The sequence below is a fragment of the Sinocyclocheilus rhinocerous genome, unplaced genomic scaffold (assembly GCF_001515625.1).
Source record: "Sinocyclocheilus rhinocerous isolate Xijiao unplaced genomic scaffold, SAMN03320098_v1.1 scaffold749, whole genome shotgun sequence".
NCBI classification, from domain to species: Eukaryota; Metazoa; Chordata; class Actinopteri; order Cypriniformes; family Cyprinidae; genus Sinocyclocheilus; species Sinocyclocheilus rhinocerous.
In genome coordinates, this window is record NW_015653466.1 from 1,199,336 (window position 1) to 1,214,118 (window position 14,783).

A 14,783-nucleotide genomic window follows, 5' to 3' on the forward strand; every position below is an offset into this window, starting at 1 on the left:
CTCATTTTTTTTTTTTTTTTTTACAATGTTTTTGTAATGTATTAATTATCACGGGCTGAAAAAAAAAACAAAAAAAAACAAACAAGTAGGCCTATACTAAGAGTAGATTTGGTTCGAATAGCCAATATTTTACACAGGTGCATCTCAGTAAATTAGAATGTCGTGGAAAAGTTCATTTATTTCAGTAATTCATCTCAAATTGTGAAACTCGTGTATTAAATAAATTCAATGCACACAGACTGAAGTAGTTTAAGTCTTTGGTTCTTTTAATTGTGATGATTTTGGCTCACATTTAACAAAAACCCACCAATTCACTATCTCAACAAATTAGAACATGGTGACATGCCAATCAGCTAATCAAAACACCTGCAAAGGTTTCCTGAGCCCTCAAAATGGTCTCTCAGTTTGGTTCACTAGGCTACACAATCATGAAGAAGACTGCTGATCTGACAGTTGTCCAAAAGACAATCATTGACACCCTTCACAAGGAGAGTAAGCCACAAACATTCATTGCCAAAGAAGCTGGCTGTTCACAGAGTGCTGTATCCAAGCATGTTAACAGAAAGTTGAGTGGAAAGAAAAAGTGTGGAAGAAAAAGATCATTGATTGACACTCTGTCTGCTCACAGTTAATAGCCAATAAGTGTAAAAATATAAGTGCTGTAGCGTAATTTAACAAATATTCCGCCCCCTCCGCACGCGTCTTCTTTTTGAACTTTTTTAAATGAGGGATTGAAGAAAAATCACGTTCAGAAAGAAGGCGCGTGACGCTGTAATCCAAGCGATGATGGTAGTAGACGTAGAGGAGTGGGATGACTTTTTTCCTTTATAAGGTAGCCTAATTTTTACTTTTTTTTTTTTATTTGTTATGTATCAAATTTATTGAGATGCACCTGTAAATATGTGGCTATGTTACAGCTCCCCTTTGAAGCTCTTGTGTTTTTCTCCTTTTCCATCTGTCCAATCCTATTCTGCTCACAGGTGATTGGAGATGAGTTTTGTTCCTGCTTTGTTGCAGTTTGCTGATTTTTGTAAAATAACTTATGTTTTTGCTTTTCAGATAAAAGGGTAGTTTCGGTTTAATAAGTTGCGGGCTCGTTTATTGGTAATAAATAATTGATAATAAATAATATTGATGATAATAAATTATCAATAAATATTGGGCTTGTTTTGGGCTTGTTTTTGAAGCTGCGGTTGCTTATTTGTCTCGCGAGAGTTGGCAACAGTGGTATTATGGCATGGCAGCAGCAGCAGCAGCAGCAACCTGAGCAGAAGAAGAAGCAGTAAACAAAGACTTGTCTTGCTTGTGGATAGCCAAAGTCTCGCTATGAGAGCGATGGTTCCGCTATACACTTTTTTTTAATCAGCAAGGCCCTGTCGGGTACTTCTACTGTTCTACAAAGGTTTTTAATGCTTACAGTGGTGAAGGACTAACAAACCCCAGAATGCCATTCCAAGACTTTATGGAAACAGAGTTCTTTAAGAGTGAACTTGAGGCCACAAAGAAACGGGTGGAGGAGAAAGGACAGTAAAAACGTAAAAGGCCTGAAACTGAACACATTGGCTGCTTGTGCAGATTTTGTAAAATGGAACTGAAGCAGCGTCCAGTCCTCACATACACACAGGCTTTCCTGGTGTAGCAGGGAAATATGTTTATTGCCCTGCTAAAGTCTTTTCCATTTACCAACCTCATGCATGCAGAAAGAGATGACCTGGAAAGAGTTTAAAGAGTCTGCATTTTACGAGCTGTAAAGACAGAGATGGGTGGCAGAAAAAAAGAAGAAATAAATGATATTTCTTGATCTTTTGTCCCTTAGTAATATTTTACTTGTGTATATATTGTATATTTTGATTTGTTTATTGTTCAGTGTGAGACTGTTATATGTATGTATTGTCAGAATTCTATTTTTCTTTCTACTTTATTATTTTGGATCAATATTTACTAATCTTAAAAAGTGCTTAAAGCATTAATTAAAAAACACAGAAAATTACAAATTGCTTAATGGGTGACTAATATTTTACAGTTTCTATGGTTTTTAAACACTTAATTGATCATTTAACTTAAGTGTGACCATTCCATCACTCAATCAATTTTCGTTCAATACTTAAATATTTCTCAGTTTGAGTTAAATTTAAATGCTTCCTATGTACATTTCAAAAGCCATTTAATATAACTATTCATGTGTTTAATATAAACATGTAATGTTATTCTTTTACTGTATTTATTTTAATATTAATAATTTATTCATAATACTTTGCCTTGCAATCCAAAAAGGCAAGACACAAATGTAAAATACGTTGCAGCTGTAATGTATTGTTAAATTTAAAAATTTTGTTTTATAACAATCACAAAGCTGTGTGAAATTATGGTTTAGCCCTGCGTGAGTGGGGTTCGAACACCAGTCCAAATAAAAAAAAAGCAAAAAATGCACGAAAAAAATCTGATTGGCTGTGGCATAATTTCTGCTCTTTGGCCAGCTGCTGACTTTATTATTATTATTAAAGTACAGAAATTAAATTTGATCCCCCACACAAATCTAAATGAATCGCAGGTCGGCACTAACGCATTAAAGTTTGAAAGCATTCAGCGAGTTTGTGTGTGACCACTAGAGTGCAGTACAGCGCTGCAAATACACTGTAATCATTTGCTAGACTTTGGGCATTTGTGAAAGGAATCTGTTATATTAAATCACAACCTACTTCAAAATTATTATTTGATTTTCATTTTATTATTAAGGCTTGAAGAAAACAAGTATTTATGTGAAATGCTTTGATATTGTATTTAATCTAGGTGTTTATTTCACCTATTTATTATAACAGACTTATTAAGATTTTCCAGCAAATTTTAGAATTATACAAATTGATGTAGAACTCTGGATGTGAGAGAGGAATAAGGTGCAGCGGAGGGGTTCTTCTCACACGTCACGTGACACAGATTGAAACGCCTGTGTCCATCTACACGGAGAAGCGCAGGGAATTTGATTGACGTGTCTTGAAACCAATTAAAGACCGCCAACAAAATTTCCACCAACGAGGCTGCAGCGGAGGGTGGGGCCATGGAGTGGTTGGCTCGCGTTTGGGAAAAGCAGAGGAAAAGTTGCCTACAGTCCTTAAAAAATGATGCAGAGAATGTTTTTGGTGTTTGGTCTGTGTTTCACCTAAGCGGTGTTGTGGCACCATTGACGGAATTTAAACTTAATTTTCTTCCACAAAGATCCAGAAAGATGGTGAGTTCATAAATCATGCGTATGAAATTCCCAAACACTTGAGAATCCACTGAAAGTCTATTATGTTTGAAATAAGTTTGTAATTTGTAGCGTGCACGTTTAGCATAATATTGATGTCTTTGTTGCAGTTTGCACCCTGTTATGAAGTTTATTGCCTGAACGCTGTCGCAATGATGATATTCTTTTAATAACTTAAAGTTTTCAACATCTGTGCTTGATGGGACGGCTGCGCTTTTCCTGCTGGATTCCGCTTTACGTGGCAAGTGACAACAGCACACAGTCATGTCAGATTTTATTAAAAATCTTTACACTTCGGTATTAATAAGCATCGAGCTTTCACAGTAACCACTTAATGCATAAGGCTGGTATAATCTAATCTAAAACTTGTAGTACAGCGTTCATAGACAACTAGAAATATTAGGGAATTTTAAAATTGGGATTTCCAGGCCAGGATATTAATTAATTATTTTAAAATCTTGGAATTTATTATAAATCGTCCCAGTTTTGATCAGCTAGAAATTGCTATTTGTTTAAATTTAATTATGCACTCAGTATTTTTTACATATTAAAAACTTTGTCACATAAAGAAATTAACCGTACAATTAAGAAATATGGCAAATATGATTTACGCTCATGTGAGATCATTCATAATCCTATCAGCTCTCTAGAAAAAAATATATTTTATTATAAAGGGAGAGTGGATGCTGACATGTTGACATCACATGACCAGCTCTGTCATGCAATTGATTAAATGTCAGAAATAAAAATTCTGTATCTACTTAATATAATACATTACATAATACATTTAGTCATTGAGACTGTCCAAATGTCCAAACAAGAACTATCTGCTAGAGCAACTAAGCACGCCACACAAAAATCTGTTAGGATTGAATCCAAGGATATCCATTATATGGATGTTTGTTGTATGAGATGCAGAAAACTTACTGAGTAAAGGTGCACTCAGTTCACATTGTGGCTGGTTGAAATTATGTTTAAGTCCAGTAATCACAAAGTCATTCAAAAACCATGGAAAAGAACCCTGCTACAACAATCAATTTATTGTGTTACAAAAAATAAAATCATTTTCAATGCTGCAGATGCTTGTCGTAGTGTCCTTCAATATGAAAACAGTTTGACTCCTCATTCTTGAAATGTACTGTTTTTGTCCTTCACAGTTTTGACAATCTGTACTAGGGCTGAAGGATAAATTCTTCTGTGCCTGTAGACAAGAAGGTTGCTGAATAATTCCCAGAGCATTTCTAAAGATCTAAGCTTTCATGCAGACAGTGGGTCATGCAGTTCTGAGCTCCATACCTCCCAGTTAAATATGGATCAAATGGTTGGAAACATTTAAGGAATGCTCTTTTTAATTAGTGAAACTTTCCACTTCCTCTCAGTTTTACTGCATCGTTTCCTTCCCCGGGAGCTGCAGTGTTTTTAGGAATCCAAGGCCCTCTGGCCTTTTCCTAGATGAGTGTGTGTGATACGGTGGAAGAGCTCTCTCATGTGCGACTGCATTGTTTGACTCCATGCTTGTCCGACTCACTTTGCATCAGAGTGCAGGAGAGGACAGGATTTGCTCAGATTGCTGGCAATTTGCTTAGCAAATAGCCACACCACTGGAGCAGGGGGCTTCTCCACCCACAGTGATCTGCTCCGTAAATAAAGGCTGTGGATTACAAGCTTTTCATGCTTGCTGAACATATCCTGAAGCTCACTGGTTCAATCCACATCCAAGCAAGCATTTCTTTTTGCAGCCAATCAACATTTCCTTGAGTTTTTCTCTAGTGCGCCACATGGGCAGAGGTTGATATACAATAGAGCTCTTTAGGGGCGAATGACATAATATCAGTGTGATTTGATGTGGAGTGGCAAATCTTTCCTGAAGGAATCTGCAGGGAAAATGGAATTTATGACGGGGGGACTTTGACACAGTGGGAGAAAGAGACAAAAGTGAGAGAAAAAACTCTTTGTTTGCATGATATTCACTGGGTTGTTTTGTTGTGCTAACAGTTGGGCCAGATGGTGTTTTGTTGGGTTGTCTAATGTTGTGGTCATAAAATACACTTGGGATCCATGTTTGTTAATTGTTAGAGCTCCCATGTCCATGAATGAGATTGTGTTTTCTGTGAAGGATTACTGAAATCCGCTGAGAATCCAAGGAGTTGCCAAACGTGCCAGGAGTGATGCTAGTTCTCAAAATTTATTTCAGTTAAGCACTATAAATTTGCCTTCCCTGAAACTCTTAAAGGGATAGTTTACTCCAAAATGAAAATTCTGTCGTTTACTCACCCTCTTGTCATTCCAAACCTGAATGAGTTTTATTCTTCAGTAGAACTCAAAAGAAATTTTTTTTTTTTTTGCTCCATACAATGAAAGTCAGTGGGGTCCAAAACAATTGTAAGGACAAAAAAGCATAGAGACATTTTTTTAAATATCTTCATTTGTGTTCCATAGAAGTCATTCTGTTTTGGAACAGCATGATAATGTCCAAATAAGGACAGAATGTTCATTTTCAGGTGAACTGTCCCTTTAAGATGAATGTGAATCTAATCATCATTTCGCCTTCATGTCTGTTTTGCAGTTCTTTTGTTATCATGGTGACACTCAGATAACAGGATATCATGGCTGTTATGTTAGGGTTCATCATCAAACTTAAGTTCTCGTCTCCTCATCCTGTGTCTTTAATGTCTAACCCAGCAGGATTTAGACTGGCTTTGACCTGCCTGTGAGTGTGTGTTCTTATTTGGTGTGTTGCATGAGGTCACAGAGTTTGCTTTAGGTGCATATTTAACACATTTCAAGCTGTTTTATAGGAGAAAATAGATGGATGGCATGTGGCGTTTACTCTTACAGGATATTATTTAGTGGTTTGTAAAGTGTACTTCTGTAAGTCTACTGTGAATTAAATTTTGACCCTGAACAGCAACCTAAACATATTTTCAGACTTAATGGAAAGACCTTAATTCATTTATTCTAATACTTTAAGGCATTTATTATGATAAGGTGTTATGTGAGATGTTTACATGTACCTTTAGCATTCATTCTTTAAAGTTGTCATGAAACAGAAATTCACCCTATTTTCTAAATGCATGTTATTGATCTTATTGATCACATTTTTTTTTACATTTTGAGCCCGTAATTTTAATCAAAATATCATAACTTGATCTTCCGCGCACAATCAGATCAGCCTCCATCCAATCAACAACCAATGGATTGAATCAAGTCACGCCCTGTTTTTTTTCCTCGTTAATCAGTTTAACTTGAATACATGTCACAATATGGAAAAAAGATGTGTTTCTACTTTCACTAAATTGTGACTTTAAGAAACAGTAGATGGCTTATGTTAAAATTCACTCAAGATCAAAATCTGTCATTTACTCATCTTCATGTTGTGTGATAACTTTCTTTCTCCTGTAAAACAAAAGAATATTATGTAAAAATCATTCTTTTGAGTCTGGTCTCAGCTCACAAAACCTCTATTTCCCATCTGAGCATTTCCATGCTCACTGTAAGAGAAGATTAGCAGTGAACTGTGACTTAAATGGGACATAACACACAGTTTCTGGCAATCTCATGTTAATCTTGTGTACCTATAGAGTATTATTGTATCTTTCCCATATCTGTGAGGAGTTTTTTGTTTTATCAGATTTAGAAAAGACAGATACAGCTTTACGCTTCTCTGAAAACTGTCAGGCTCCTGGAGGCGTGCCGTGGGCGGAGCTAAAGAGTCACGAGAATGAGTCGCTTTTGCGTAGTGATCATCTGCAAGCTGTGACATCGACATAAATAAAACAGGAACAAAAACTTTATTGAATTAAATTTTATTTAATTTGTTTATAGAACATTTGTCAGCGAAATGCCGGGAACAAACTGCATCCACTGTTCCCTTAACGCTGGGTTCTTTTGGAAGCTGAACAAGGTCATCTTTACCTTAGAACCTAAAACACACTTCTTTGGTGAAATTGTTGATTTCGTGGTCTAAGAACAAAATGACAAATCCTGCTCGCGCTCTGGTTGATGTGTGCACGCGCTCTTCCGGGACAATTGCCCATACAAGGAATTCTTCCCTTTATGATGTCATATAGGGCCATATTCGGAAAAAAAACTTTCTGAAACTTATACGAACCCTAAAGGAGTGTATTTGGCTCTGTGCCATACCATATTTAATACCATATTTAGTATGAGAATCCAACTCTTTAACAATGTAAATAAGTCAGAATGCATGAATCGCATTAGACCTCCCCTTTAAATTTCGCTCTGTATCACTACTGCTGTTGGTTAATATTTATTTACAGTCCTCTTTAGCCATTTAGAATGCTATTTGCTGTATAAATTGCTATTGTGTGGCATTGTAAAATGAATTATGAAGGTCTGGTCTCACACATTCGATAGATTTGTCTTATAAATGAAAGTAAATGTGCGCAATAAGGCATGTCGGTGTATATTACACTAACAAACTGACTTAATTCTCTCAGACGTGTCTGGATTGATACAGGAAACTGCGGACTAGCAGCAGCCCTGCAGCTTCATTTAGACAGCAGGGGTTTTTTCCTCGCCTGTACAATTACACACCCAGAAGTCAAGCTCAAACTAAACATTGATCAGCTCATCATGGTCAATGCTGACACACACACACACACACGCAAGTACTAACAAATCTGTTCCCACCTTTCTGGATGTTTCATGCGTATTGCACAAGAACTGTTCTACAACAACTTTTTTTATTTATCTTCTCATGTGTTTCGTAAAAAAATAATACATTCGATTTTCAGGGTAATATTTACAGTAAAAATGAAGATGAAAATTAATATAATTTAATTTGAAATATCCTTATCAGTAATAAATGGCTGTTTCAGTGTTGATTGTTTCACATCAGCGGTAGTGTGGTCTGAAGGATTTACAGTCTGTTGTTTCATCAGAACAGAGAATTAAATCTGTCATGTAGGAATTAATTTATATCCCATAGCGGCCTTTTCTAAAGCCACAGACCTCTGGAACGTGTCATTTAAAGCTCCGTCTTGTTAACTACCTGTCATTTGTGTGATATATTGTAATGGTGTCATGGTGCTCTGAAGGCAAATATGCTGTGTTAGTGTTTGATCCATCAATTAGTGTTTCTGTGTATGTGACTGTAATGTTTGTGTTGTTCTGTTCTGTATAGGCAAGTTGTTATTACAAGCTTCACACGCTCTGTCATTTCTCTGTTTCCTGTTGGATGGTGTGTGTGTGTGTGTGTGTGTTTGGTCTTTTCCCTCAAAGCACAGTTTATCAGAAATTGTTTCACACACACGTTTATGTTATAAAAATTGGGACATACCATACATTTATATAATTATTTTAATGTACAGTGGTGTGAAAAAGTGTTTGCCCCCTTCCTGTTTTTTTAATTGTTTGCATATTTGTCACACTTAAAAGATTCAGATCATCAAACAAATTTTAATATTACACAAAGATAACCTGAGTAAATACAAACTGCAGTTTTGAAATTATGATTTCATTTATTAAGGGAAAAAAGCTGTCCAAACCTGCCTGGCACTACGTGAAAAAGTAATTGCCCCCTAAATCTAGGGCTGGCCGATATGGCCAAAATTGATATCACGATATATTTCTTAATTTCGGTCGATACGATATAATTCCGATATCGATATGAACACTATTAATCTGAAATAGAAATCTTTTGTAACATTATAAATGCCTTTATCATCACTTTTGATCAATTTTAAGCATCCTTGCTAAATAAAAGTATCATTTTCTATAATTTCTTTCCCAAAAAAAAAAAAAAAAATTATACTGAATGGAATATTTTCCCAAAAGTCTTGGGGATAAACAAGATATTTTTTGGCAAATGTGAGCCAAGCCTTTGTGTTCTTTTTGGTCAGCAATGGCTTTTGCCTTGGAACTCTCCCATGGATGCCGTTTTTGCCCAGTCTCTTTCTTATTGTTGAATCATGAACACTGACCTTAATTGAGGCAAGTGAGGCGTGCAGTTCTTTAGATGTTGTGCTGGGTTCTTTTATGACCTCCTGGATGAGTCGTCGTTGCGCTCCTTGGAGTAATTTTGGTAGGCCGGCCACTCCTGGGAAGGTTCACCACTGTTCCAAGCTTTCTCCATTTGTGGATAATGGCTCTGACCGTGGTTCACTGGATTCCCAAAGCCTTAGAAATGGCTTGAGAACCCTTTCCAGACTGATACATGTTAACCATTTTGTTTCTCATCTGTTCTTGAATTTCTTTAAATCGCGGCATGATGTGTTGCTCTTTAAGCATGCTTCACTTTGTCAGACAGGTTCTATTTAAGTGATTTCTTGATTCAACAGGTCTGGCAGGAATCAGGCCTGCGTGTGGCTAGTGAAATTGAACTCAGCTTTCTAAAATCATGCTTCACTTTGTCAGGCAGGTTCTATTTAAGTGATTTCTTGATTCAACAGGTCTGGCAGTAATCAGGCCTGCGTGTGGCTAGTGAAATTTAACTCCGCTTTCTAAAATAATGTGGTTAATCACAGTTCTTTCATGATTTAAGAGGGGGGGGCAAATAATTTTTCACGTAGGGCCGGGCAGGTTTGGACAGCTTTTTTCCCTTAATAAATGAAATTATCATTTAAAAACTGCATTTTGTATTTACTTGCATTATCTTTGCGTAATATTAAAATTGGTTTGATGATCTGAATCTTTTAAGTGTGACAAATATGCAAAAAATTAAAAAAACAGGAAGGGGGCAAAAACCTTTTCACGGCACTGTAAATATAAAAAAGATTTTTCTTCCTTATTTATGAATAATTTTTTCAAGTGGACATCCCCAAATGTCTATAAAGAGAAGTTTTGTCAGATATAGTCGACTTCTGGGGACAAATTTGTTATGATCAAACTCGTAGATTGCAACAACTATGTCAACTTAACAAGCAGAATACATGTATGATTTGCCCACCCAAAGCTGGGTAGACATCTGTTCTTATTTCTCTCATATCTCATCTACATTGATATGACGTATGGAGTCTGGGGTGAGAGAGAGAAAGATAAGCTTTAAAGAGTGTGTAGACTAAATAAGCATCCTGTCTTATTTTTAGACCACTGACAGACTGTGTCATGAGTATCAGCTCATTATATGCAACAGTCAAGTTCTGGAAGTAAAAAATGCCATTTATCTTCTCCATAGAGAAATATATACACTAATGGTCAAAAGTTTGGAATAATTAAGATTATTTTAATGCTCTTTGTCTCTTTCGCTTACAAGGCTGCATTTATTTGGGGGGGGAAAAAAGAAATATTATTGCATTATCTAATTGAATATATTGTAAAAATTAATTTATTCATGTGATGGCAAAGCTGTATTTTCAGAATCATTACTCCCAACTAGGGCTGTGCGATATGGACAAAAAAAACCTATCGCGATTTCTTTTGATCAATTTTGCGATTTCGATTTTAATCACAATTTTGACAGACACAGACATGCTTTACAGTCATTAATGCATTCAGTGTGAATTTGAAACATATTTCCAAAAGAAAATAAGTTAGAGCTTTATCAAAGAAGCTGTAACATGTCTCTAGAACAGACATAAGGCAAAATAATCACTAAGTAAAGGTGTAACAAAATGTCTCTAGAATAGACATATGGCAGAAAAAAAAAAGTATCCCATGTCCAGGGATTTATTTATTTTTTTGCCATACATTGGTCATAGAGCATAGAGATGTTGAGTTCACACGTACTCCGTCTGCAGTGTGTATACAGTATGTGTATGCGGTGCAGAAGCAGCACGGACTCATTTTGCTTTCGCACAGGACGCGTTTGCAGTCCGCTCCTGATCCGCGGCTGTTTACCACAAACACAACATTTATCCATTATTTTGATTTCAAATCCAAACGTTGTTTCTGAAAATGCTTTTTCAGCATTGTGATTCTCTTTTATCACAGTACAGTAATACAATCTTTCATAGACATATGCGTATCATATGTACGCAAAAACTGCGTATCATATGCACGCAAAAACTGCGTATTATATGCACGTCAAGCACATGCGTATCATATGCACGCCAAAGTCCATTTTTGCGTATCAATACCACGAGTTTTCGTTTTTATTTGGCGTACTATTTATACGCATTTTCATGAGACCGTGCTCTTACTCCAGTCTTCACTGTCACATGATCTTTCAGAAATCTTTCTAATATGCTGATTTGGTGCTCAAGAAACATTTATCATTATCAATGTTGAAAACAGTTGTGCTACTTAATCTTTTTGTGGAACCAGTGCTGTTAAAACAGTAGGCAGTCACTTATTGTTTTGCTGTGTCATTCCAAATGTTTCAAGCGGCCGTCAGCAAAACAGATTTTCTTCCTTTCATGTTTGACTCATGAGTCGTCGTGTGTAGAATGTACTAAGTGCTGTGATAGTGGGAGAACAGCTTGCGTGTCTGTGCCAGGATCTTATTGTCTGTGATAATACAGTCGTGCGTCAGTAAGTCCGCCTCGTCTCTTGCTGACCCTGAGGGTCTTGCACACAGCAGCCTCATGAGAAACCCCTCTGTTCCACAGAATGACTTCACTGTTCCACTGACCCTCATCTGGAAACACAGATCAGAGGAAAACACTGTTGTGTCTGTGTGTGTGTGTGTGAGAGAGAGAGAGAGATACAGAAAGAGATAAAAGGTTTTTCTATCCCTCACTGTCACCGATAGGAGGGGGGTCACTCATGTCTGTGCATGAACATGCGTTTGCAGTTTGGATGTAATAAGTGGGCCAACAGTGACAAAATGCCACTCCACTGTATCACGTGACACTTGATTACATATCTGACTTTGACACACTGTAGCTTGCTGAAAGGGTGGTGAGGAATTTTTTGCCTAGTATTTTCTTGTTGAGTACTTTCCTGCAATAACACAAATCATATCAGTGCAAATGAGCAAACAGAGGCAAGATAATGAGAGTCATCAGGGTTGAATATAACTGAGGTAAATCAGCGCAGATGTGATGGGTTGGTGAATTGTGACGAGGTTGAGATGATTTGCCCTTAACTGGCACCACTGGTCGACCCGTTACTTCTGTGTCAATGAGTTTTTTGGATTATTGAAAAAAGAAAAACATGTTGGGATGGGGACTTGGTTTTGTGCATTGGTTGTTAATTGGATTTTGAGATGTGGGCGTTGCACATGAAAATGAATACAAACTTGCAGTTCATTTTAAGAAAGAGGCAGGTTTGAAGCAGATGAAATGATTGGAGAAGTCTGGCATATTTCACCACCAATTTCACTAGAAGATTAAGTTAGGACATTTTGATTTAAAAATTACAAGGTCAAAAAAAGAACTAAGATAAATAACATGCATTTACAAAATAGACAGGGTGAATTGATATTTTATGATGACTTTAACTAGTTTGGCACAATCATTTATTATTTCATAGAAGAATAATAGTTTTACAATACTGCTTCTACTTTCTATTAAAATTTACAAAAGCTTGTGGTGCAACAAACATGCAGAAAAAAACCCATAAAACAGGAAATGATGTCATCGAGAGGACTCTTGCAAACCCCCATGACTGTGTGTTGAGGACAATGATTTTTGCCTTTCTAGAAAATATAAATGTAGTACATATTAACATGCTTTCTCTCCTTATCTATTTGAAGTGCTATGTTTTTGTGATGATATTGTCTCCAAATGTTTACATAAATTTAAATATGCACACAATAATAATTTGTACGACTTTAATGGTCCTTTTGGAGCTTGTTGGGCCCTGATCATCACTATGAACTACCACTGAATGGAAAGAGCTGTTTAACAATTATTTTAAAAAATATATCAACTTTTGTTTTCCCTGGAAAATATAACATCTTATGGGTTTTTAACAACATGAGGATGAATAAATGATGGCATAATTGTATTTTTGGATGAACTGTTGCTTTAGCTGTAAGATCATTCTTGTGAGTGTTTGTGTGGGTGAACTCTGTCTCTGTGGCTAACCGCTGTCTCTCTGCTCCTGTAGGTTTGTAAGAGTTGGTGAAGGATCTTTCCCTGATCATCAGTGTGCGTCTCAGAAGAGCGTGTGTTCAGCATGGACATGGAGGATTTCCCCCCTCCTCCACCTGACCGTAAGCAGCTCTGTTCTCTCACAGCTCTCAGCACACACACACACACACCCACACACACACACACTGTGTTTACACTGACAAGCGGACAGTATGTAAATGCAGATATAGGTTCAAAAATTCTGGCACAAATGAAACTGTTAATTTTTAAAGCATTTAAAAGCAACAAAAGATTTACTGACCAGTATCATGGTCATATTCGTGTCGAATGCACTGGAAAATCATGCTTATAGGAGCCTGAAGGATAGAGAGAAGAGAATGAACGGTGTAAACACATTCCATGCTCAGCCACTAAGGAGCATGTGGGTTGAAGAGTGGAGGAACGCCAGAACGAATGCAGGGGAGGTGAAAAAGCAGCCCGAAAAACAGAGGCTCTGTCTTGATGCAGAGAGAAGGACAGATGAGAGAGAAGATTAGTTTCACTGATTAAAGTAGTGCTATAATTAAAGGGATAGTTCACCCAAAAGTGAAAATTCTGCTGACATTTTCTCCCTCATGTGGTTCAAGACCAGTCTTTATATGTACCTTTTCACGGCTTGTATGCTGGATGGTTCTATGGCATAATTTTCATTGTACAATAACCTACATATATTGGTGCAATGAAGTTTGATTTCAAACTTTGAATTCAGTTCAATTCATTTATATTGACTTGGTAATGACAATGAATTAAAGGGGTCCTATTATGCTCTTTTACAAAGTCTTGATTTTGTTTTGGGGGTGTACTAGAACATGCTCTCATGCTTGGTGGTTCGAAAAACACATTATTTTTCACATAATTTACATTATTAAAATACCTTTCTCCCCAGGCTGGCACAAACGGCTCGATTAGTTCCGGCTTTGATGAACTTCTTCATCGTCTCGTCTGATGCACTCAACCAAGCGTTCTAACCACAACCTCGCCCCTGTCCGCGGCGTCCAGCTACGTCGTGTTGTACTTGTAAGAATTGTTCTAGACATGCCAAAAATTTGACGCTACAGCACAGCAGCTCTTCTTCGTTTTCTCTGATGCACTAACTCTGCAGCAGCACTTCTTCTTCGTCGTCTCGTCTGATGCACTCACTCAACCAAGCGTTCTAACCACAACCTCGCCCCTCCCCACCCCGCAACCATTCGAATTTCTGTAGGTGGGAATTATTTGTAATTAAATTCTAATGAGCCGCTTTGTGATATCACAAAGCCCGGAAACCAAACGCTGTAGTACAAACGAGCCGTTCGTTGTAGTTCTTGAAAACGGATTTTTTTTAAAACGAAATATCTCCCTTTGGAGTGGACTTTGAGATTTGTAACTTTCTAGATCTTTTTTATGCCCAAACATACACACTGACTAAAATTAAAAAAGTGAAAAAGCATAATAGGACCCCTTTAAAAGTCAAAGAGATTGAGTACCGCTGCCACTTGGTTAAAACCACTCAGAGACACCTTAGCAACACCTTAGCTTCATCAATGCTAATTTTGCACAGACAGTCACCACCCTCACATTTC

General features: G+C 37.0%; 1 protein-coding gene across 1 annotated transcript in view; it reads left to right on the plus strand.

Annotated features, from left to right (window-relative positions):
* Positions 1 to 3,077: 3,077 nt before the first annotated feature.
* Positions 3,078 to 14,783, plus strand: part of LOC107716000 (rho guanine nucleotide exchange factor 10-like) — a 51,801-nt gene continuing 40,095 nt past the window's right edge. The window contains exons 1-2 of the mRNA XM_016522296.1: positions 3,078 to 3,226; positions 13,199 to 13,304. Coding sequence (XP_016377782.1) covers positions 13,268 to 13,304 — 37 coding nt within the window. The 5' untranslated portion in view covers positions 3,078 to 3,226; positions 13,199 to 13,267. The remainder of the gene's footprint in view (positions 3,227 to 13,198; positions 13,305 to 14,783) is intronic.